The sequence below is a fragment of the Phaethon lepturus genome, unplaced genomic scaffold, assembly GCF_000687285.1.
Source record: "Phaethon lepturus isolate BGI_N335 unplaced genomic scaffold, ASM68728v1 scaffold399, whole genome shotgun sequence".
NCBI classification, from domain to species: Eukaryota; Metazoa; Chordata; class Aves; order Phaethontiformes; family Phaethontidae; genus Phaethon; species Phaethon lepturus.
In genome coordinates this window covers 55,930-79,587 of record NW_010560982.1, presented here as the reverse complement: position 1 = coordinate 79,587, position 23,658 = coordinate 55,930, and the positions used below count along the sequence as shown (strand labels likewise).

General features: G+C 38.8%; 1 protein-coding gene across 2 annotated transcripts in view; it reads right to left on the bottom strand.

Moving 5' to 3' along the window:
- Window positions 1-5,058, bottom strand: part of SORBS2 (sorbin and SH3 domain containing 2) — an 81,188-nt gene extending 76,130 nt beyond the window's left edge. For both annotated transcript variants that reach the window (XM_010293813.1, XM_010293814.1), the window contains exon 1: window positions 5,049-5,058. In XM_010293813.1, coding sequence (XP_010292115.1) covers window positions 5,049-5,058 — 10 coding nt within the window. The remainder of the gene's footprint in view (window positions 1-5,048) is intronic.
- Between the last annotated feature and the right edge of the window lie 18,600 nt (window positions 5,059-23,658).

Here is a 23,658-nt window from a genome sequence, read left to right as displayed (position 1 = left end):
ATGCCATTTCTGATACAGGCCAGGATGCCATTGGCCCTCTTGGCCACCTGGGTACACTGCTGGCTCATATTCAGCCGGCTGTCAAGCAGCACTCCCAGGTCCTTTTCTGCCAGACAGCTCTCCAGCCACTCCTCCCCAAGCCTGTAGCGTTGCATGGGGTTGTTGTGACCCAAGTGCAGGACCTGGCACTTGGCCTTATTAAACCTCATACAATTGACCTCTGACCATCGGATCCAGCCTGTCCAGATCCCTCTGCAGAGCAGTCCTACCCTCCAGCAGATCAACACTCCCACCCAACTTGGTGTCCTCTGCAAACTTACTAAGGGAACACTCAATCCCCTCATCCAGATCATTGATAAAGATATTAAACAGAACTGGTCCCAGTACTGAGCCCTGGGCAGTACCACTTGTGACCGGCCCCAACTGGATTTAACTCCGTTCACCATAATTCCTTGGGCCCGGCCATCCAGCTATTTTTTTTATCCAGCGAAGAGTACACCCATCCAAGCCACGAGCAGGCAGTTTCTCCAGGAGGATGCTGTGGGAAACCGTGTCAAAGGCTTTCCTAAAATCTAAGTACAAAACATCAACAGCCTTTTCCTTATCCACGAAGTGGGTCATCTTATCATAGAAGATCAGGTTGGTCAAGCATTTGATAACCTATGAACCTGCCTTTCATAACCCCACGCTGACTGGGCCTGATCACCGGGTTGCCCTGTACGTGCCACGTACTTTTCAGCCTGTCTCCATTTCCTCACCTTTCCTTACTTCTTTCTCTCTCCCTCCCTTAATTCTGTTTCTCTCCACAAGTACTTTAACCCTTTCCCCCTAAATCCACAATCCCAACAACTGCTCTCACTACGGAAAGCATCACCCTAAGTGAGCTGTACCTCTATTTGACAAATAGTCTATTGGTCAAGTCCTACTCCAAAGCAGAATGGAGCCAATTCAAAACACCACCACTTTCATTTAGAAACAGAAGGTGTTTCGGGTTGGTGTTTGGTGGTTTTTTTTTTTTTTTTTTAAAGACTGTTTCAGAAAGTCAGTAAAGGTAGTGGCATAAGCCAAATCGGCAAAAACAAAAGGATAGTGGCCTCTTGTGAAGAGGTGACAGAGAACAGCCAAGGGGCAGGGAATGTTTAATAAGCTTTTAAATATCAAAGAAAAATGGCACCCAAACATAACGTTTGCTAATCATTATTGTATCCACTGTACTTGTGAATGGTATTAATTTTCCCCTTTGTCTGCACAGTGAATTCAAGTTTAGCTGTCTTTAGATCAGGGATTCTTACCCTCTTTTTGCATTCTGACTTTGTGAGGCAAATACAGCACTGGATCCAACTGTCCATGACGGACAAAGCTGCTGCCTCTCCACATCCCCAGGTCCAACTAGCAGCGCATCTGGAGATGTGTTCCCAGCAGGCACATGCACCAGAGCACACATATACACCACATACATACATGGCTGGCCACACAGAACACAAGAGACTCGGAGCACTCACACTAACACAGACAGCACAATGGCCTCACCCCCCTCCCCTCTGGCTGAGCGGGACGAAGCTCCACTAGCGAGAATATATATGCACACATGTACAAGGTTGATCCTTCCAGCAACTGGGCTCGGACATTAAGTCTGCCATTCATTCCATGCCTGGACCCCAGGGCTGAGGCTCTCCTGGGACAGTCCTGGGACGGGCCTGGACAAGGGAGGCCCTTTTGCCTCCCTTTGGTCCTTGGGAGTCCTTGATTTGTGTTCCTGCCTGCTCTTGTGCCCCTGTGGTGCTCTAGGCTTGTGGAGATGGGCCTTTGATGGCTTCTGTGATGGACCTGGGAGTAGCCTGGCAACGCAGGATATTATTCGGGCTTCCCCTCCTGCCACTATTTCTCGAAGCTCCTTTCTGGATGTGCTGACAAGCTTTCATCACATAACCTAACACTGACTACACAGGTGAACCTACTGTTACTTGATTTTGGCTGTTGCTAAATTACAACAAATAATGAAAAGTAAATAAAGTTTTTTGTAGAATGCCTCAAACACTCAAGGCCACCTAATTTGCTTTAGCAATCTAAAAGTGGTTTCACAGTCTATTCATGAACTTCGCAGGGACCCAAGAATTTCTCTTCTTCTCTCCCAGACAAAATGTTAAGAGATTAGCCCATGTCATGACTTCCATTAATAATTTTAACACAAAGTATTTGCAGTCTTCCAGGACTGCATGCTTCTTCCACTCTTGGCTGCTCTTTATGTGTTTCATCAATTGCAAACAGCTACCTTGGTTAATAATTTTCAAGTGAGATGCATTTTTCAAGAGTTATCTGTGTGAAACTCAGCCAAAATATTTACGGATGGACACTAAGAATGCTGTGCTCTTTTAGCATATTACCTTGTATCCATTCGTTATTCCTCAGTACAATTACCTCTCCCCCAACATCAGCTATGCACGCACATATGTAGGATGAACAATAAGCACATTTATCCTGTGTTTTAATCTGATGTGAGCTTCATGGATAGCTCAGGTTTTCTGTGACTTAGTTTTTCAAAATGTCTTACCAAGTTAATCACGTTCATCATATCTGTGAAAGTACTTTATGACTTGTTGATTAAAACCCCTATATATAGTTTAAAATGTTATTCTGTTGATGATTGCTTTTGTCTGCATTTGAAAAGGCATACATTCCATTAGACTACTGTTTTGTAAATTATGACAGCATTTGAACACCAAAAGAAACCATGAACCAAAGTATCTTTGGTACTTCTGAAAACCTCCCCTGTATGTTACATCTATTTCTTTGCTTTTGCGCATGTTTAGTTGCCTTGTACTGTTGAATACTCCTTCCTAACACGTGGTACAGAATTAACATCAAATGCAAAAATATCCCTCCCATATATGGTAGAATATTGAAAACCAAAGCACTTCAAAACATTTTCTCTGTAGACAAAAATATCTTCTGCAGGCTTTGCTGAGACAAATTGCCAAGTCTGCAGCCACAGGGAACACTGGATTAGAGAAGCCCACTAAGCAGTAGATTTACTTTTTCTTTTTAAAGCTGCATATATGCTAGTTTTGCCACTTCAGCAGTTACTAGCATCAAACTAGAGTGCTCATTTATCTGTAGGAGTAATTAATGAAATGCACATTTTTAAAACAAACTAGCAGCCAATCAATAGTATCTAATTACCCTCTCCTGAAAAAATCTGGATCAATAGAACTGATAGGAAATTCCACTCTTTCTGTCAATACCTCCTTTTAGTGCAGCTGGAAACACACACATTATTATCAAGCATACACTAGATGAAAAATGTTTTCACTGTGTAAATGCAGAATAGATTGAAGTTCAGCTTACAATTGTGATATCCTTAGGTAAGTGGAAAAGATTTCAAGTGCATTCAGGTCTTTGAAGCCTGTTTTCAAGGCTCCTGTGTGACCAGAAAGCTCCCAATCCCCAATAGAAATCATTCCGCCACATAGATGACCTAAATCTTATGTCCATTTCTCTTGAGAATTTCTAGCTTACATGAAAAATCTTAATGCAACATAGAACAAAGTCATACTTCAGAGCTGGAGCAGCACAAACTGGCAGTTTACTGCTCTATCCACATTTTTCAAAGTAGAAGCTATAAAATGGCATCCATCATATGAGTTAAAATCATATGATTGCAACACACCATGTCATCATAGTCAAAACGTATGATGATGAGCTGAGTTCTGAAATTACAGTTCTACGAAGCAAGCAGTATTCCAGTACTACCTTAATTATACACACTGACATGTTTAGGAAAGACATCTTCACTAAAAATGGAAGAGGATAGGATAAAGTTCAAATAGTATTTCCATAAATGAAAAACACACACCCTGATTAGCGTCTGTAAAATAATTAAGAACAAGCAAAACTATTGGAAAAACCACACTAATACATCTGAGAAGTTTCATTTCTCCTGCTTATTATATTTATAAATGTAGTGGTTTCAAGTGAACCGCTATATTTTAACTTTGTATTAAAAAATCTGTCCAAGAACCTGGTCCTATTGCGTTACAGTCATTGCCTGAGACAACAGGAAGCCAGGAAGCCTGATTAATACAGTTGTCTGGATAATATCAACCTATACCATGGAAAAGCTAATCCGTTTGACTTTTGAGCGTGATGCCGAAACAGCCAAACTGGCTTCAAAAGTAGTTCAGGTCCTCAGGTCCCACATAACACATTTGGCTTACTTCAAGTGGTCATATCAGTTGTCATGGTGCAGTACTACTGTCAACGATAAAACAACTGGTTTGGAAAGAATGGATATGTCTACCCCTGTGCCACAGTTAATCATCAAACCAGGTGGTTCACCTATGAAGTGTAAAGTTGACCAACTAAAATTTTACAACTGACATAAGCGAGGCCAGGATTTCACCAGTCTACTTTCAAAAGCCTATTCCCACTTCCACCAAAACCAGCAGCACTACCTATTGACTTCAATGATTCAGGAGCGAATATTATTATGATCTCACACATCAGGAAGATAACCTCCTATAGCATAAAGTACTTCATTTGCTCAACACATCTATCACAGCAACTTGGGAGAAAACAAAAATCCCTACAAGTACAAAATAGTTATCCTCATCTCATTATGCAAGTGTAGCTAATAATACAAGGTAATATTTATATTCCCCATAATTTAATGACAGTAGGGAATGAAAACCAAACATTTTTAAAGCATATGCATTTCCTTAGGAAAATGCGATGCTTCAACACCCCTTTTTTATAGCTGTTATGCCCTCATACTACATATTTTTACATAACATACAAAGCTGATACTTACAACTTAAGCACAGAAAGCTAAACATGCATGTATATTTCACATATCCATACATGGAAGAAAAAACATGTATGTAAATTTCATATATGGAATACAAATGCACATAAGTAGGCATACTATTAAAATATCTTGCTTAATCTGAGTTCAGCACCAATTAAAGTACAATTTGTTCAACTTAAATTTGGGACCTTCTCTGCTTACTAAACACATAAGAGTAAAGAAAAATCTCACAAAAGCAGCATACCTGTGTTCATTTTGATACTGGAGGATTTGCTATAAAAGTCTTCAGATTTCCTGTGGAAAATAAAATGATCTATTAATTTGCACAAGACAAGGATGTGTGGTACAAAATGGCAGCAGGACTTCTCGGAAGGGTAGAGAATCACTGCAATACAAATGACAGTCCTATTTTAACTCAGCTTTAATTAAATTGGTACTGCTTGTCCTTCCAAAGTTAAAGATGAGCTCTCGCTTCCATTATAAGCTACTCTATTTTCAAGTGTTTAGTATCTCTATTGTAAACATTTGCTCTGGGGTAAAACACCAGTGATTGACTTTTGGTCTTGAAACTATAAATTACTCCCAAACAGGAATGGGGAAATATTTTTAAAGGCTGCTTCTAAGCTTTATTCACTCCTTCGTGCAAACTGAAAGATATAAAGAGTAGGTCTCTGAATATTTTTTTAAGCAGCCGAAGTTACCGGTCTTTTTCAACAGCTTATAAGCAGGAGTTGGGGCTGTTTTCATCCAGTGATTTAATGTGTCTCTACAGACAACACTGACACTCTTGATGTTGCTCACTGTATTGCTATGCACAGAATCCGAGCATGTATCTTGGCATCCACAGGAATCCATTCCTAATGGAGTCAACAGGTAGGGAATCAAGTCACCATACATCAGCGTGCTTTCTAAAGGTAATAGTTTGCAGCAAAATAACGTAAAATGCATGCAAAGGTTGAATCTCTTTATTTAGATAGCCCAACTCTATATAGTACTTACAAACAAACAAATAGTATAACCACAAAACCAAACTACACCTGTAGTAAACGCATGACATCCTACATCAACAGGGAACTTCTGATGGTATGTCACAGGACAAACTAGACAGTATTTTCCACCTACTGCCAGTTTATGGCACAGCTTCATCTTAGGCTCAGGAGCTTTAATATCTCTTCCATTCAGATTTTTACAGATAAAAAGATGAACGCAGAAAAGGTTTCCAATGGCATTCTGCATACTAGCCAGTCTCAGCTGTATAATTACATATATACTGCCCACCATAATTTACTGAGTGGGCAGCCACATCAGAGGTCAAAATACTAAGGGCTAAAAAAAAAAGTCATTCTCCTTCTTTGCTGTTCCCACATCAAGTTTGAAATAGAACAAAAGGGAAAAATGTGCATTTTAAATGTAATACAGCCTCAAAAATAAATTAAAAATATAAACTGCCTATGTTGGAGTAAATTGGAAGATATGCATGAACGACCCTTTTCATAATGAGTCTCAAGATACTAATGAATAGAGTAAACAAAATACCAAAACAGAATTCCAGCTCAACTCAACAGGAACCCTGAATTAACTGTATCTCTGTGGTAATGTATATTGCTGTATTCTCTTGTATTCCTAACACGGCCAGATCCTCCACTGCTTGAAAAACTTACTGTTTCTCAGAAACTATCTGAACTCTGCTGCTATTAGTCAGTTTTGTGACAAAAAAGATGCACTTTAAACGTTTTGAAAACTATGGAAATAAATAATAAAATTTTATTACATTCTTTTTATGCTGCAGCTGTCAGCAAACTACCTCTAAGAATTTCTAAAAGGTCTTTTAAATATTAAGGCACATTCTATTTTATTTATTTTTCAATAAATTGTCTTAGACTGGAATTCAGCATTTCTGTAACACCTACAGAACATTCTTAAAGCCTCAAATTCCTACAGGGTTTTCAGGCTGCTAGAGGAGACACCATTTTGAAGCCTTCTTTTAGCTTGGAACTGAATTACTGATGGTACCACACGCAAGCTACAAATGCAACATGACATTTATTTTCAGAGCAAACAAGTACAGGACTCTTGGAACACTGCAGAGCCAAAAATGATTTCTAGCAGGTGGCTTTGATATATTTACATAAAGCATGCTTAACTCTTACTCAAGTTTTAACAGACAGCACTTAATTTTAGCACTACAGCTTTGTCCTCCTAAGACTTTTTCTGTCTGAACAGCTTAGGCTGCATTGCTGACACTCAGCAAGGGATTGCATACAAATCACTAAGATTGCCACATTAATCTCATTTTGCTGAAGAACAAATTAGTCTTGCATACCTGAAAAGTATGCATGTAAATACAGCAATATAAATGACATGCAAACAGCAGGCCTGGCATTTAATACTAAAATTATTTGCAATTCTCTGCTGCTACGGAGCTAAAGTAGCATTCAAATACTTAATGATACTGGCAGCAGAATCCCAATGAAGGCAATGAACTTGACAGCCATATGCCTGAAGCATTCTTCTCAGCATTGTTTCAAGCAGTCTTTAAGACGCTTACTTCAAGGAAGTGAGGGGAAAATGGGGAGCAAAGGGCTTTGTTTGCTTTGTACTTCTGTTCCTACTTCATTGCCTCCTGAAAATTGTTCTTTGTGAATGGGTTCATACATAGCTCTAATATAAACCCCTGAGAGAGGTGAGATGAATCTTCCACTGGAACCATCAGACACTCTTCACTGCCAAAAAGGATGCCCAATGATCAGCTAAGATACTCGGCTCTTAGATAACTAAAGCTGCAATGGAAGGAATGACTGTAATTATTGTGCAAAGACAAAGCACTGCTGGAACGCATGAGTTTGCAAAATCAGAGACTGCTGTTCAGTCACATAGACCAGGCAGGTTTCCTCCTAAGCTCACACCTGATCTTAGGTGCTGAGGTAAAAGAACACAAGTTGAACCACAGTAGCACAACTAACTTTTGCAGAAGGAGATCCAGCATTGATCTTCACAGCATTCAGCTAGAGTTGGCTTCATCTGGGAAAAGATAATCCAGGAGGAAATGAATGACTGTGCAAATGCACAAAAACGGGCCTGTCAGGTTGAATACAGCTGCAGTTACCATTGCTACAGTTTCACTAAATACGTAACATACATTTCTGTGTTAATTCTTCATAACTCCCTATTATTTCTTGATAACACTACAAAGATTACTTCAGATCAGCAATGCTTTGCATTGAGAGAGACTACTGAAAAGGCTTGTGGGAATCTCATTGACACCTGCTCTATTTTCTCCAGGAGACCCCGATAGCTAGCTGTGATCGCTGCTTCTGTTCCTGATAAACTCTGAAGTGTGGGGTGCTGCAGGGAGCCATTCTGTCACCCCTTCTGTTCCACATTTATATGGAGCTATAAAAAGGGTTAGTGAGAAGTCAAGAAAGGTTTTCCCGCCCTCAGTTTATACATGAATACAAGACATGTACCTTAACTGTTGGAGGTTTGATTCCAAGTCCATTATTGATCAGATGTTAGAGCACCTGCAGCCATAAGGTAGGAGCTCTAACATCCAACCAAAGATCAACTAAATAAATGTGAGCAAGTGCTTTGTGAATCAAAGCCTTAACGAGGAGTAACATGCTATTGCCTGCTTGCACCTCATTCAAAGAACTAAGTTAATCATTGTTAATAATCCATAACTACCTAAGGATAGAGACCATCAGAAGTTAGAATATACTTTTCATGACAAATTCTGGAAAGAACTGGGAGGTAAAGGAAAAAAATATCTTTTTTTGTAAGCACATACAGAAACTCCAAAAACTATCACTACAGCTTTATTAATAAACTTAATACACAGCAAATTCCTAAATGCCACATATGAGTATCAGATCAAAGGCATCCAAGCTCATGGATAACTTTTGGGGTCTTTCTGCCTCCTGCTCTGTAGCCATGGAGTCTAGACCCCTTTGAAATCCCAGCCTTGCTAGCTCCATAGCTAACCAGGGGGCAAACTCCAGAATGCTTAGTTGCCTGCCTGCTTGCTTACAAAGGTTTTGAAAGGCTCTTGAAGAACAACACAGTAAGTTACCTTCTCTGTTATGTTTTGAATCAGAGCATACAGACTCCACTGACATTTCTAAACAAGCTGCCAGTTTCCACATAAATTGCATCTGGAAGTATTTTTGACCTATTCTACTTAACATAGTCACAGTATGAGAGAGGTTCAAAGAGAAAAATATTTATTATTACAACCACCCCTTCCCCAACAACAGCAGTCCCTACAGTTAAATTACAAGCATTCTTGGTGCTGAGTACTGTAGGGTAAATAGAGTTTGATTTGATTGACTTGAACCAGCTAAACGTTTTCCCCCAAGGTATTGAAGACCACTCTTATAAGATAACAGAGATCAACCAGACAGTGTTAATGGACTGATGACTTTTTTTAACAGATTCTAAGTTACTTGTTATTTACTCCCTGCCATTTCACAAAAGCTATTACAAAGAGCACGTTCAAAATGTGATTTTCTCATACAATGTTTATATCAATTTTCAAGCTAATTCTAGTATGTGCTCTTTATAGTTACCATACTTTGTAATGAATTCTACCCCAAAACCCTTTGGTGAGAAGAACAATTGGCTTACAATACAGAGTGCAGGTGGATCAACAGCAGGATAGATGTGTGTGACCTTGCTGGAAAATAATAGGTTTTCGTTGTCCTAGGTAGACAGCAGTGCCCAGGTACTTGGAGAGGGCAGGAGCTTTCCAGATTTGCACGAGGAGTGTCAGACTTGCATTAACACTTGGCAGTTTAACCGTTTGAGCTAGAGACAGTAATCTACTTGTGAAAGTATCTCCAAAATTAAGGAGCCAAATCAGTTGGTGATTTTAGTCCAAGGATTGTTTATTCAGCCAGTTTCAACATGGCAGGTGATCTACAAACACACATTTATTACCAGACAGGATTCGTATCATTTGGTAGTAAATTCTTTTAACTCAAATCATTAAGAGTCTGCAGAATATTCCTGCTCTCATCTCTGCAACAGGCCAATATACTTTACATGCCAACTCAAATTCAGTGGAGGTAAAAAAAGTATGAAGCATTATTTCTGGAAAATAGGGAAGATGACTATTTTTTTCAGTTTTTAAAAGACATTGTTTCAGATCTTTAGCTGTAGCAGGACAACTATAGCAACGAGAATGCAATGAGAGCCTGACAGACCACAAAATGTTTAGATTGTGGCACCAGCAACTCATGCAAAGAAACAACTGTCCAACAGCTTCCTTGGGATCAGAGGTCTCTCCTGCTGAGCCCCTAAGCAGAAAGAAGGCATATGTGCAAATGTATTGTTCGTATGAAAAAAAATTTGATGGGTCATAGGTAGACAGTGCTTATAACAAAAAATTGCGTAGGTACTGAAGGCAGCTCCACCACATTTCGATTTCACCAACATGCAACAAGATAACAAAATGGCAGCAAGCCTGTACTAAGGTCCAACCCAGCAAGGCATATGCTGAACTTAAGCATATGCTTTATGTAGGCCCCACAGACCTATTTCTATGATTCATGTTAAACAAGCATAAATACTGTTGGCCCCGGATCACACTGGCTCACCCTATAAGGACCTGAATACTCCATTCTAACTGAAGTATTTTCAGGTAGACAGACAAAGAACAGAATACAGGCAGACAACTGCCATCACAGTTTCTGTAATTTTAACTTTTAAATTTCACTTACAGGATCAGGAAGACATCCTGACCTTACGTGCAGTGTCGTCGTACACATGTTACTTATGCAAATCATCTGCAAATGTACTGATCAGGTCATTGAACAACTGGGATGTCCAAATAATTTGTACATGTCTGTAAACTTCTACTGGAACGCAGTAGATAATGCTGAAGACTAGGATGTGACCTAAGCGCATGATCACAGAAATCTGTAAATACAACAGTTCTGTTTACTGGACCATCTGGGGAGACATAAAATAGCAGCAGACATGTCTGGGCTGCAAAGAGCATGAGTTGGTTTAACTGGCCAGGAGAAGGTGAGCAGATCTGTGTTTGCAGAGATTCTTTCAGAGGTAGCACGGCGATGCGTGGTTGCCCTGCTATCGCTGTTGAGAAATTTTGGTTAGGGGAGATATTTTAGCAAAAAACAAGTGATTTCTGAGAAATGTGGAAAGGCAGCAGAACAGACATGGATTTTTGCTGTGTTTGCCAAATTGTTATTAGGAATAAAAACTTGAAGATATTCCAACTGCCTACAGTATTACTAACTTCGGTGGATATCTAACTTAGAACATAGCAGATATATAAGCCTATTCCCCCTAGCAAATACAATACTGACATTGTTATTCAAGGCACTGGTAAGATCTTGACTTGAAAGATCACACGGGAGTCTAATTCCCATGGGTGAGAGTTCAAAGAGCATCAGGTACAGGAAGATACATCACAGGAGTCCATGGCTGATCATTTTCTATAAAACACATCAAGGGATTGGACATAAGTAAAAGTAGTAATGGATCAATGTTGACACAAGAACTAGTATTAACCATGTCATTTATCTTAAATATAAGTTGAAAATCATAAGGTACTTGCTATTCATGACAGTTGTTAAGGTCTAGAGTACTTATCAGGAGTGCTGTGGTCAAACTTCAGAGCCTGAACTTGACAAGTGTATGTGAAAAACGTGGCTGGCTGAAGGCCGGGGAACAAATCTGATGACACAGGAACTTTTTTCCAGACACTTTTTTTCTTCACGAAACAGAAAATTAACCAAATATCTGATGAGAGAGGACAGCAAAGAGTCCATGTTTCTAAACTGAAGGTCCCTTACAGCCATCTTTGTTATTGCACACAGCATCAGTAGGAAAAGTTCCAACACTTGTTATTTAAATCAGTATGAAAAGTAAGTTTTTCTCTCTAGAGAAAAAACTTGAAGCTTAAAGTTTCTGCTGTTGTAGCATGATTTTTACTAGATGTATATTGTTTTAACTAGCTATGGACTGAAAAACAATCTTAACTCAAACTGCTGCACTTAGTTCTGTAGAGGTACTTGCTCTCATGTCAAAATACCTCTCGACATTCAATATCAGTACACTTCCCTAATATGTAACCACAAGTATAAGAGGATACCAAGGAAGTCATTCAAGCTGACAACATTCTGTACATCTTACTGGTTATTTTTACAGCTGCAAAAGGAAGGGGGAGGACAAACTGCTGTTTTTATATTCTATACCTCCTTAAAGCTCTACCACTAGAGGAAATTTTATTAGTAATTCCAGTCATGCTTGTGGTGTTTGTGATTTTTTTTACATTGTTTTTATTGTTTAAATATATATAAAGAAAGAGTCCCATTAACTGCTGACTGCAATTCACATTTCTTAGCTTTTTCTCTAAGCATCTACTGTATTTTTTATGAAATTGTAAACTTCTAGCCTTTAGTGGTGGTTATTCTTGTTCCCTACTTTTGGCTTCATTTGCTGCTGTTTTACAGCAACTGTGTTTGTTCAAATTAACTCATTCTGTAGGCTAGAAATTATTTAAGATTACTGTGTGAGAGCATGTCACTGAAGTAGATATGCAATAGGTTAGTGTCCACAGACATAATTACAGAAAACTCAACCTTCGAGACAGAGTGCCTACAACACATTATGCATCTTCTCAGACCTTCTCAAAGTTCTCTTGTTGGGTAAACTTGGATGTTACAGGTGCACAAATGAGGCCCTGTCAGATAGCCAGAGCCCGTACAGCAGATGGATGCCCGTGGCATTCCTTTGCATACTACTTCACTTTGGGATGGGTAGCAAAGCAATTCTGCTCAAGAACAGATCCTTGGGAAGCGATTTCAGCATCTGCAACCCCCGAAGACAGTGGTGTGATCCCCCGAACTTACTACTCCGGCATACACAACCTGCCCAGTTTTCTCCCTAGTGGAACAGGGAACTAGGTAGCCCTAGCAGTACACCAGCTTTCTAGAGCGCTCTTTGGAAATATAGAAAGTATTGACAGAAAAGAAGCCTGATGAGGAAGTGCCAATCATTTCACCATGCTGAAGTATCTGCTGTCTTGTAAATACAGTATTTAGCATTGGTACCCAGAATTCACCTCACTGTCAATCTTTTAGACATTCTTTAAAATTTTACCTCACATTTTTATTTCCCAGAAGATCCAAATGGAACAGGCATTATCCAGCTATTTCTCCATCTTTCTCGAGACATGAATCACAAGTATCATTAGAACAATGTTCCTGTTTACAATACATCATTTGAAGGTTAAATTTGGGTTCATTAGCCTGCAGTAGCTACACAGTAGGAACACAAGTTTGTTTCATCACTTGTTTCCAGAACCTTGCAAATTACTGGTCACTGGACTATTTCAAGTATTATCATATTTTCCCCATTTATACAGTATGACAAATAATGCATTCCTCTTCCTTTCTACTAGGTATCTAATATGTACCAATTCAAGACTAAACATATATAAGCCTCCACCTAAACCCAATACCTTCCAACAGGCATTTTTTTTTTCATCAGTCACTACCACTACCACTCCCAATAAGATCAGTGGCAATAGTGTTCATTCATGAAAGTATTATCGTCTTCTGTTTACTTCCATTGGTTTTGTCTTAAATATAGCAGTATGTTTCCCTGAACTACAGTTATGTAACATTACAGGTAGCTAACAAGGTCAAACCCATGTGTGGGGTGATATGAGACCCTTCAATATATTCTTAGTAAGTATGTTGAAACAGCAGGATTTGCTTTGAACTTTCTGTAATATGCTCATAAAGACAAAAAGAATACCTATAACCTAAAATATTAACTAAGAAGATATTGACTAGAATATCTGAATCCTTATTATTTGCTAAGATAAAAGTTTGATGTGATCACACGGAAGCTTTCAGTAGCCCTACTAAGTACTTAAAACTTTCGGCCAATTCTAGCTAGGCTTGACAGAGACACAGAGGTCCCAATAACATCAAAGGCTTGCAAGTTCCATGAGGAATTCCCATGGAGAATACACATCTTATCAAAGCCAAATGGGCAGTATACCCTCGCATTATTAGATATAAGTGACTAGATAGAGGAAGGAAGAGTTAGGGCCTGTGAGATGCACACACCTTATGATCCCAGCCACAGAACTCCCCACTCTGCTCCCCCAATTTAATTTCCCTTATTGGACACCAGGCAATGAACAAAAATAACTAAAAGATTTCTGCTGTCTAAAAAGGTGCAGACTGAACCCAAGTTTTTCTCACTATGAAAGCATTCATGTCAAGCTCTGCATGGGTTCTCTGGGGACTAATACAGTTGGAGCTCACATAAGAGCCTTGGTGTAATTCAGTTCCAAAGGGTGTGTCAACATTAGCAAGTAGGAGCGACTTCCTACAGCAAAAGAGTAGGTGTTGAAGCCTGACATCCACAGCAGGGCTTGATTTCAGATCAGCTCTACTCTGACTCTGCATATTGGGTGCCTCTCAGGAAAGGATGCATGTCAGGCACTTTCCTTGAGCCCATCTTCCAGTTTAGCTTTGCTGGTGGATATGCAGATCTACTCTATGAACCCACAATCACATGAACTGAAGAGCAATATAACTGGGAATGATCAGGTTTTTGTTCTGATTACGGAGCATAGTTGGGAAGGAAAAGCTAGAGCAGATTTAGTCACTGTTGATCCGAACAGACATAAGGTTTCCTCAATTCTGCTGCTCAAGGAACTACCTGTAGCTTTCATACTGACATGTATCAGTCTTCAGTGACAGAAAGATTAAGTGGCAGTTAAGCAGCACTGTACTTAAATACAAACCAGTAAGACTCAGAGTCACCGCTGCCTTTTGGAAGCGTAAGTTCTTTCAGCTTCTGTTAATGTTAAGACTACAATATGACTTGGCATTTAGAGACTTCAAAGCTAGTCAAACGCTATAAACTTCTATCTTCCCTCCCTGCTATAAAGCCTGCACCTTATGCCATGTTGTTTCTCTCATTAACTCTCAGCACTTTTGCCAATTCTGAAGAACGTTAGCATTACCACATGACTGTCACTCTTGTTATCCTTCCAGCTCTTAAATGAGTAAGAAATCACTCAATGCATTGGTTCAGCATTCCAAACAGTGAAGGTCAGAGACAAGATCACTCTATCAACAGAAGATTGTCTCTTCTCAATTCTGACTGTATAACAACAATAACTTGAATAATAGAGAATTCTATGAGCCATATCATATATTCGTAACAAGCTCAAGAACATTTAAATGAAATTCTCATTCAGCTCTAAGAGGACATAATTGCACTGACAACACACATTCTGCAAATACAAAGACCTGTCTCTAAGGAATATTTCTAAGTCTGTTTTTGAACCCAGCATAATCCTCAGTATTTCTTAGTGAGAAAATGTGGTCAGGGAAAACATATACAGAAATTGCCTGTACATGTACATACATACATACCCACATGCCTGTATCTTTTACCTGAAATCTACACATATGTGTAACTTTTAATAAACTATAATTACAGAATTTTAATGGTGTAACATAAAACTTCCAATTACTTGGAAAAAACCTCATTGGCCTGTGTACAGAAAAAATGATGTTCTTCCCATAAGTAGCTATGCCATGTGTAACCATTACCCAGCATGCAGCCTTGAACCTTATTTATAACCATTAGTTTTCCTCAAGGAAATCTCTAAGTTTGCCTTAAGCGTTCGTCATTGTAACGGGTACGCACGTCAAACAAATTTACTTTGGGTCAGAAAGCCACTGTACCCCCACTGAAGTGATAGAGGATGTAACTTTGGGTATCTAAATTGAAGATACTTTGGGTCCAATTGGTCAGAATACTTTGAACATTAATAGTCCTTGTCAAACGCCTCCTTCATTGCAACTGTGGGCATGCGTGCTGATCACAGTTGTGCCAGGCATGCAGCCAACACAGAACAAAGTTAGGAATCACCTGACAGGCAGCTGGATGCCCAAATAGCACTGTTGAGCATGGCTACACAGTGCAACAGAAGCTGCCTGCCAGCCAGGCACAGGTGGGAGCTTTCCTTGCTCTTCCATAATAATGCACAACAGCCAATACCACAGGAACGAAGCGCAGCAGGGGCACAAACCAGTGAGAGTATTCAGTCTTATACTTCATTCCTTACTACCAATGCAAACTGTGTCAGCAAATGGAAAAAGGATCCCAAAGAGTCTACAACTGACTCCATTCCTTACCCAAACCTTGTCCTGAATCCCATGAGGAGATCCAGCTTGTGCTCTGGATGAGATCTCAGATTTGAACAAACAGGCATATATAAAATATACAATCCTCACAGAGGCAATACACTGAAGCAGCTAAGGTAGCTTTAACCCTGGCATCGCCTACCCACAGCCTTCATACCAATAGTGTAATTCTTTCCCACATCAGCTTCCAGATTCTCTTTCCTTCTAAAAGGAAGCAGAACTAAAGTTTCATGGTCTGGCACCACAGGGACACCTGAATCACTTCTCTAGAGTCACTAGGCAAACCTCTGCCTTCTTCAGCTAACTCACACAGCTGCAGTAAGCTTTCCACTCTCAGCCCCAGATTACTTCCTAGCCAGTCTTACCTTTGTCTAACACACTTAAATCCTAGTTTTCCTGCCACTGCCCTCCAAAGCAAGCTCCCCCGTCCCTTGTCAGAAACAATTCGTCACAGTCTATTGCTCTTATTCCCTCAGTCTTCAAAGCCAGGCAGCCTTTTCCTTTTCAAAGATTGGTCTATAGTGGGTCTGAAAGAATAGCAAATACTGTCACCTTATTTTCAGCTTGCTCTAGCATTCAGAGCAGTAGCAACTAAATCAATAGTCCCACTCATTCCCTGGCACTTAGAAGCATTCAAGTACTTGATTTGAATTTTCTGTTCACATGTGATGGGAACAGATCTTCACATAGTCTGCTTTTGCCAAATCACCACCAAGCACCTGCCACATTTTTCAGCGGTGCTCCTTTTTTGTAATGGGAGGTAAAAAGACATTCCTAACCAAGCTGTGTTAAAGTTTATGACTGTATTCCACGCACTGAGTCCTAGCCTTGCTAAACTATAGGTGACCAGAATTTTTAACATGAAAAAAAATTACATTATAGAAACATGGCTCCAGCTTTTGACAAGAAACTTGAAACAGGATCTTAAAACAGGAAGTGATGAATGACTTCATTAATAATAGGTACTATCAGTCCACAGTGTCTACTTTGCAGAGGTTAATAGTGCAATTGTAAACAAAATGCTTCAATATTTTTAGGACAAGGGATGTTTTGTTGGTGTCACAGTATAGTGCCTGTTTTGCTTTCTAGACCACCTAGTGGAAGTTTGCCAAGGGTACATCCCCAGGAGTGCTGACACCAATAGGAATCCGCAATTGACTGAGTGGGTTTAGCACTGGTCCCAAATGAAATGTTACTTTGACATTATCAAAGTAGTTTAAACGTACCTGCAGCAGCTGCAGTTCTAACGTTGCCACAAGTGCTATTGAGGGCTCATTGTTCTGCATTGCAAGCATCACTCAACTAATTCATGCAGCACTAGCACATGAGATGGTATCTATTGCATGAAAATGTGTAGATCAGTTACATGCCTTGCTGTAGTAACAGCAATTCAACCTCATCAAGTGCAGTATGAGTAATGAAGAGGACAGATAACATCATGAAGCATCACAGAGTACTTCCCTGCATGAACTATCCTTCAGTTTACTTAAAATAAATATTAAAATTATGTCCTCAGCTTAATCTGATGTATGTAATATTTTAATGCTAATTTTACAGCATGAGGCTCTTTTTCTTAATTGGTAACAGTAAGTGCCATTCCCTTAGCAGATGTTCTGTTCCCACACACGTAATTATAGTTTTAAAATTAGTAACCTATGATACAGTACACTGCAGTTTGTCATGTTATAAGCATTGTCACTTATTCATTAAATTCCTCTACTACATAGAGCACAACGGATTTCAACTGTATGCCAAGCCACACTCGCATGACAAGATGACAGGCTTCAACTTTCACACACCTTTCGCATGAACGTGTACAAGCTAACATGGTGGCACACTGGTTTTGTTTAAGAATGTTCAGGAAAAGAAAATATCTTTAAGGTGAATGACTTCATTACACTAATTAATACACTGGTTAAGTGGCATAACAAGTTACTGTAATTTTTGCTCTGAAGAGCTCTTCCAAATAGCTTGAAAAAAGGAAATTTAAGTGTAAACAAATCTCATTATCAACAAACTACAGAGATTGAGAAAAATGGGCAAGATCGTTACCTTTTTGTTGCTTTCATCCCCAACTGTATCAAACTAAGAAATTTTAAACAGGATTCAGACCTTCCTTATACTTACTAGTGACAGGAACAGTGTTTGCTTCAATACTGTCGTGGCAGCCTGCCACCTCCTCATTTCAGGTCAGCCGTATGAAAAACCATGAGATATTTGTCAGGAAGAAGTGTCCGGGTGCTCTGGCAGTTTTCAGCTCGCACAGCAGCTTTCTGGGGTGCTTGTCAGCACTCATGAATTACCAAAGCTCTCAAGCGAAAGCAGCAGCCCAGCGATTCACAACAGAGTAGAGCATCTTTAGAGTTACCATTTCCAGATTTTTCTGCAGACAGAAGAGTAATGCCAACAAGATCTGCAGAAGTGATTGGTAAATTTCTTTTAAATTTACATCTTTCAAAATCTTTTAAAAACGATGGGACCATAGGCATGAAAACATAACTGTGGATCTTATTGCTAAGTTCCACTTTTGCTTTTTAAATTATTTTTGTATTTAGTAGTTTGGCTTATAGCAACATTATTTACAACTTCGTTATTTCACACTCATTCAATGCCAAAAATACATTTTTGAACTTTATTTGCATTTAAAGATGCATAAATATTCACATGAAGCAATAAGACAGATCTGTATGGGACATGGATGCATAAAGTAAGTTTCTCCTTTCCTAAGAGACCAACTCAATCACTCAGCATTTAAAGAACCAGCATTAAACCAGATCCAAGGAACTCAGAATGACTTAAGTTATTGGTATTTCACCTGAACTTTCTGAAGGAAAGGAAAAAGGTTTAAAGTCACACTGTGTTGTTTTTTTGGGGGTTTGTTTTTTTTTTTTAAATAACCCATCTCTTTCCACCAGTAAAGAAATTACGTTAACTAGTCTTGAGGTTTCCTGAAGTGATGAAATGACTATCTGTAAAAAGCTGTCAAATTAATAAAGGTAATGAACTGAAAACACAATTGGTTTTTCACTCCTTACAGCAGTTGCTGGTGCTGCTTACTATACACAGCATACAAGAATCCAGAAGCTTAAAAAAGGAAAAACATATTGTTTGTTAAAAAAACATATTGTTTAATATGTAAAAAGCTATTTTAATACCTCCAAAAAGCCATCGTCTTACAGTTGGTCCCAGGTGATGCAAATACTTCATCTGAGGATCAGTAACATTTAAGGTAATAATATGTTCCTTCCCACATGTAAATAAAACGGCATCAGAGCATTTCCATTCAAAAAATGAGTTAATTCTGGAAGTCCATGCATAAGCAAAGCATAGCATGTAGGAATCATTTTGCTTTTCAAAGGAAATTTCTCGCCAAGAAATGAACATTCTGATTTCTTTTTCAAGTAATTTAAAATTAACTTATCTACTTTGTGAGAAACTAACCATTTTACAGAATAAGTCATCTGTATTATTGCTGATGCATGTCTAGTTGTTTCTTCCTATTCTACACTCTTGCTGAAATTATCTACTTCCCTTCCTTCAGCGCTAATATTCCTGCACTCAGTTTTCATCAATGCCTCTAAACCCACTCGGTCTCACTTTCCTGATATCTTATCCTCATTTATAAAGACTGATCTCAGATAATTTTTCTCCTCTCCACTTGCTTTAAGTACCATTAATTGCATGAGTTCCACATTTTCTAAACAAAGTCCTTCAATCGCGAAGGTATGCCTGTGAACATCTCTCTGCTTTCTAGTACTTTGGCTATAATTTCACCTCATTTTGCCCCACCGCTTGGAAGCCTCCTGCTCTTACTCAAAATCCCTTTACTTAAGCATCAAGTGTGTTGCTAACAAATAGACACTTCTTGTTTGTAAGATTATTGGTAACAAACAGCATATCTCTCTTGTGAATTTAATGAGATCAGAATTACCATCCAAAAGCAATGTTTGGTAGTAAAATGCTGTTATCTGTATTCATCATAATTTCCATCTCCTTGAAACCAGCTGCTTCAAATTGCTTTTTATATTCACACTTAATTTTTAAAGACCTTGTACACTGCTTTCACCTGTGATATGTTGTTGTGAATTTGATAATTTTTGATACAGCAGAGTAATATAATTGAACTCATTAGTTGCTTAGGGAAGGAATGGTTGCTTTCTATGCATTTTGTAACTCATTTGTAAGTGTCTGTCACACTGTTTTTCTGTGTAATTACTTCATTATGTCTTACTGAAGATAAACGTGCTCACTGCTTTACAGAATACTGCAAAACTGGCTGTCTCAACACAACCACTACAATGAAAGACAGTACAACAGATAAACCTTCCTCGCTAGCAATTTTCATATCATGTGGTAAGCCAATGCTAGTACCACAGAGCAATAAGTATTTTGAATTGTCACTGTGAACTAAAGAGAGGAAAAAAGGCAATACATGCATTCTTAGTTTGCTTTGACAACTGCCATCAAATTTGATCCATTAGTCATATTGGAAAAGCAAACAGCACTGCTTCATAAAATTGTTACTGTAGTGTGAAGTCTCAGTATATATTAAAACATTTATTCCATCTTAAAGACATTAGAATACGCATCACAAAAGACAGTAATACTTTCATCTTTTGCAACTGTTGAAAAAACTTATGATGGTGAAGTAGTATACTCTACAACCAAATATACAGTCAAACTTTTGTGTTATCCACAAACATTTTGTGTACTAAATTGGACCACAGATCCATGAAAATATGAAGTGGGTAAAGATTGAGCAATTTGTTCCAATTGTACGTTAATTATAAATAAGTAGACGTTTGAAAATGAAAGCATCAGTAGCTATTAAAAATGACTCCCCAGATGCAAAACCTGCTGTAAGAAGTCCCTAAGCTACTGGTGAGAGTGGTCAAACATTGGAACAGGATGCCCAGGAAGGTGGTGGAGTCACCATCACTGGAAGTGTTCAAAAAACATGTGGATGTAGCACTTCAGGACATGGTTTAATGGGCACGGTGGTGTTGCGTTGATGGTTGGACTTGATGATATTAAAGGTCTTCTCCAACGTTAGTGATTGTATGATTTCAGCAGTACTGATACCAGATGAAGTTATGACCTAGTTAATGAGCAAGACAGACAGATATGTATACCTCAGTCATATCTTCCATCACAATTAAGTGCCTGTATAAGACAGCTATTATGTACCCCATTTCTAGTGAATATCACGCAAACCTCTTCTGAATACCTGCACTTGGACAAAAGCTGCCCATGCATGCAGTAAAACCTCTTCATTTCCATAAGCGTAGAACTATGTGTTGCATGTTAGATTCCTCCAAGGAGAAAGCTTGCATTTAGTGTAAGCATGCAGGACCAAGTCCTCTACTTTTCTGCTAAAAATATTAAGGAGACTGTGCTTAAACTTGATGGCCCCAAAAGTTTTGCAGAAGAGTATCATATCAGCCTCATTTAAATGGTACCAAATCAATGCTTACGTGAATTGGGAGTTAAAAGTGAGTCATAAGAGCTAATAAATGCCTATTTGGATAATATTAGCAATAAGAAACAGTTCTACTCCAAACTAAAATGTATCATTTTCTTTAACAGTCCTATAAATTTCTTTTCGGCTCTAGTCACAGCTCCTTCCGAAAGCAAATATTTCGTGCTATTTCCTCAGTTGTTATAAACCAATGCAGTTCAATTGAGGTCAATGATGTCCCTTTACTCGAGTTTAGCATCTGACCTCTTGGTCATTCCACATTTATTACAAATGTTTTGGACAAAAAAAGCCTTGTGCAATTAGACATTACATGCTACAGAATTTCTTTCAGTACTTATGACACCAAACATAATATAGGCTTTGTTTTTTTCATTTAAAGGACATGTCTAAAGGACAGTAGAAATACAAACTACTCCTGGGCATTGGTAAGTCACCTACAAGCATCCACTGAACTACATGGCTACACTTAAAGTTCTTGAGTAAATCACAATTTGTAGTGGCCTGTCAACATTAATGGAGAATTATATATATTGTTATATTACCACACTGCAAATGGAAGCTGACAGAACTACCAGTATGATGCAAAACTACTACCTTTCTGCCTATAGAAAGCAGATACAAGATATATGTACGGTATTTCAAACGCTGCTGTATGGGGACTTGCTTGTAGAAGCACCACAAAGCAGATGCAAGCCGTTTACTGACTCTAAAATAATTTTTTGGGTTTTGTAATTTCAGATACTTCACAATTTTGGTTTGTGATTAATACACTTATAACTGAAGACCAGAATTTGTCTTAAATTCTCCTACACAGAGCATGCTCAGTGACTTAATACAAGTTCTCTATTCATTTTTATGCAAGGGTCTCCAAAGTATCACCTTATGAAATTCAAGCGACCTGTGTCAAAAATGCTGCAACTGTGAACCCCTATTGGAAAGCAAGTTTGCCACCTTTTCCCCCCATGCATCAATAGAGTTTTTAGTGTATTTCAGACGATCAAACTACATTGCACATATCAATTATTATCAAACCAATGCCAATTCCTTATGCTGGTTTAATTGTTTGCCATTACAGAAGTACTATTTCCATACCACAAATTTATCTAACAGCTTCCCAACATAACATGAACACAGCCTGATTCAGAGGCAAAGTTTATTTGTTTACGCCATGTCAAAGCACCAAAACCCATCACTCCTTTTCTCCCACTAAATATTTCATTCCATAACTAAGGATTTATATTGCAAAAGACCAGACCATGCAGTTTTTGACTGCATGCAGGGAGCACAGTGGTAGAAGTAGGCACCTGAAACATGAACAAGGCCCCTGCATTTCTGTGCTCTGTCAACTTTTGTGCTCTGAAAACCTAACCATAGCATCAGGTTATTTTATGAGTTTCACCTGTACTTTTAATATAGAAATTCACTCTTTAAGAGATAATAATTATCAGCATATCTATAAATCTAAACCAAGTCTTGAGGACTCCAGTGGTGAACACAGTATTTTACTGAAGTAACCAAAATTCATCGTCACCTGTTACATAAGCATCAACAGATATGCAAGTGAACAGCATTTTTCCCCTGCAAGCCTTGTTCCAAGACATGGGAGGATCAGAAGCCTGCCACTCCACTCATCTCAGTCTTTTATCTGTGAGAGTTTTATATATACTCTATATGAACACTATGTATCAGCTGATTAAGCTGTTTAAGGAGTTGCGAAGCCATAAAGCATCACATCTACCAACCTAAAGGTCTCAAACTTGAGATGTAGAGAGTCACAGAAAAGCAGTCCTACCTTTGCCAAAATGATACTTTTGAAATTTCTCTTATAAAAAGTTACATACCACAGGAGTCAGAGTTTGTAATTCATCCTCATAGTGGTAAGAAAGTTATCAAACCACTTGCTTCCTTCTCAAAGAACACTAGGCTAGGTGAATATAAATCTACAGTACAGTGAACTGCCACACTGTATTGCCCTGGCTAACTTTGTTTAGCAACTATGTCATTTCACACAGTTTTGCATGTATGACTCATAGACGAAGAGGATGGGCATTAACACTGGTAAGTCACACTGTTTTCAGCCACTACTGTTTGGCTGCTACAGAACATTTTGCAAGCTGCTGTCCCACACAGAGCAGATTTCCTTGAAGTACGACAGCAGGAAACAAATCTGGGCG